The sequence below is a fragment of the Monopterus albus genome, unplaced genomic scaffold, assembly GCF_001952655.1.
Source record: "Monopterus albus unplaced genomic scaffold, M_albus_1.0 scaffold355.1, whole genome shotgun sequence".
Classification (NCBI taxonomy): Eukaryota; Metazoa; Chordata; class Actinopteri; order Synbranchiformes; family Synbranchidae; genus Monopterus; species Monopterus albus.
This window is the reverse complement of record NW_018128235.1, coordinates 455,522-457,428: the sequence shown is the minus strand read 5'-3', so window position 1 is coordinate 457,428 and position 1,907 is coordinate 455,522. Positions and strand designations below refer to the sequence as shown.

At 40.8% G+C, this 1,907-nt stretch overlaps 1 protein-coding gene across 1 annotated transcript in view; it reads left to right on the top strand.

The window, feature by feature from the left end:
* epb41l3a (erythrocyte membrane protein band 4.1-like 3a) overlaps positions 1-1,907 on the top strand; it is a 45,722-nt gene that overhangs the window by 11,378 nt on the left and 32,437 nt on the right. Inside the window, 1 exon segment of the mRNA XM_020625446.1 lies at positions 41-128. Coding sequence (XP_020481102.1) covers positions 41-128 — 88 coding nt within the window.

The window sequence follows — 1,907 nt, the reverse complement described above, 5'->3', positions numbered from 1 at the left end:
TTAAACAGTATAATTAAGGTCAAACCTCCTCTATTTGTAGAGGAATGACCCCAGCTGAAGCTGAGATGCATTTCCTGGAAAACGTAAAGAAGCTTTCCATGTATGGAGTCGACCTTCATCACGCAAAGGTAAAATCACACAACATTCAAAAAACCTTTATACAGAAAAAGTTAAAGAGGGGAACAGTTATGGTGCAGCTAGTGAGTACTTGTGTAATGTGTCCATTATGCCAGCTGTGTTTAACAGCTCCATTTTCCACCGACATGATGATCACATTTTATTCATTTGTCAAAATGAAGATATCCATAGCATTGGTGGAACAAATGTGATGTCTATAACATAAAATAAGTAATTTCAAAGCAGCATCAGCACTTGACGTTTACCTGGGATTTATCATCCAAGCTGTTTTAGATGTAAACTGAAAATATTCACCAAATATTCTGTTTTAGTATTTTTTTTCACCATTTAGGTGTCATGTTGTTTTTTTGTCTTCTGTCATCATCTTTCTTTGAGCCTATGTGTGGATTTTTACTTTTTTGTGAAGCAGTTTTTAGGGTTGTAATATATTTTTAATTCATTTTGTTGCTGTCTGTACTCTCCAGTCATGCTTCTGCTGCAATGTGGACAAAAGCAGACATCTAAATCGGGGGACGTAGATTGTTTATATTGTAAATATAATAATAAATGTGAATCCACTGTGTACTTGTATGCAACTTTATTAGCAGCTTCCTCGTAACATTGCGCCAACAACATAACATGAGTATAACATCAAAGTCTCAGTTTTCAGTGCTGTGGTCTGTCATGACTTTAATCCAGAACACCGACAGAGTTGTTGTCTCGAACATACTTTTAAGGCCGCCGTCATTTGCGATCTCCAGCAGTTGATCTTCTTCTTGCACAGACCTGCTGGATTCACCTGGTTTGTTGACAAATGGGTTGCGGATCCATTCCTTGGCAGTTCGTGGGTCCTTTGTGGTTGGGAAGTAGCGCTCGAACTCTTTTAAAAGCAAAGACAGGTGATCGTGCACCAGCTGGGAGAATGAAGGCTCAGGCTCAGTCTCACCCTTTCTTTCCCTTGGTGACTCCCTTGGAGCAGAGTCGTGCTAAGCACAACTCCCCAGAAGTGCATTTAATAATGAGTGAACACGCACACACTACAACTATGTGAAGGTTATACTTTTGTCTCATAATACAGTGTCTTATTAAAATACCAATATCCAAACTATGTTAGTGCCTTAGTTATATAACAACCTAAATGCTTCAATATTTCACACTAGTAGCCATTATTCACAGGGTGAATATTAGCCACTGATAATCGTATTACTATGGCATAATCTCCACGGGGGACCAGGGGACATATCCCACCCAAATTAGGAAAAGCTGAAAGTTTCCCCCAGTAATATCCATTACTAGTCATCAAATGCCTCATAAAGCTGTAAGAAAATACACAATCTCTGCTCTAAAGTTTTAAACCTACTGAATCTGAGCTGCTCCTGCTTCATGCTAGTTTACCTGTCAACCAGCAGCAGTGCACTAGCCGGCAACTGGTCAGCATGTGCCAAAGTCTTGTCATCCTGAGCCCTGCTGGTGCCATATAGACCTAAAGTCTGGCCATTCTGAGCCCTGATGGTGCCATATAGACCTAAAGTCTGGCCATCCTGAGCCCTGCCTGTGCCATAAAGAGCTAAACTTTGGCCATCCTGAGCCCTCCTGGTGCCATATAGACCTAAAGTCTGGCCATCCTGAGCCCTGCCTGTGCCATACAGCTGGTCACTCACAGGTAAAACAGCCTGTTTAAATCCCGGCATCACTGAAGTTACAGTGGGTACGGAAAGTATTCAGACCCCCTTAAATTTTTCACTCTTTGTTATATTGCAGCCATGTGCTAAAATCATTTAAGTTTATTT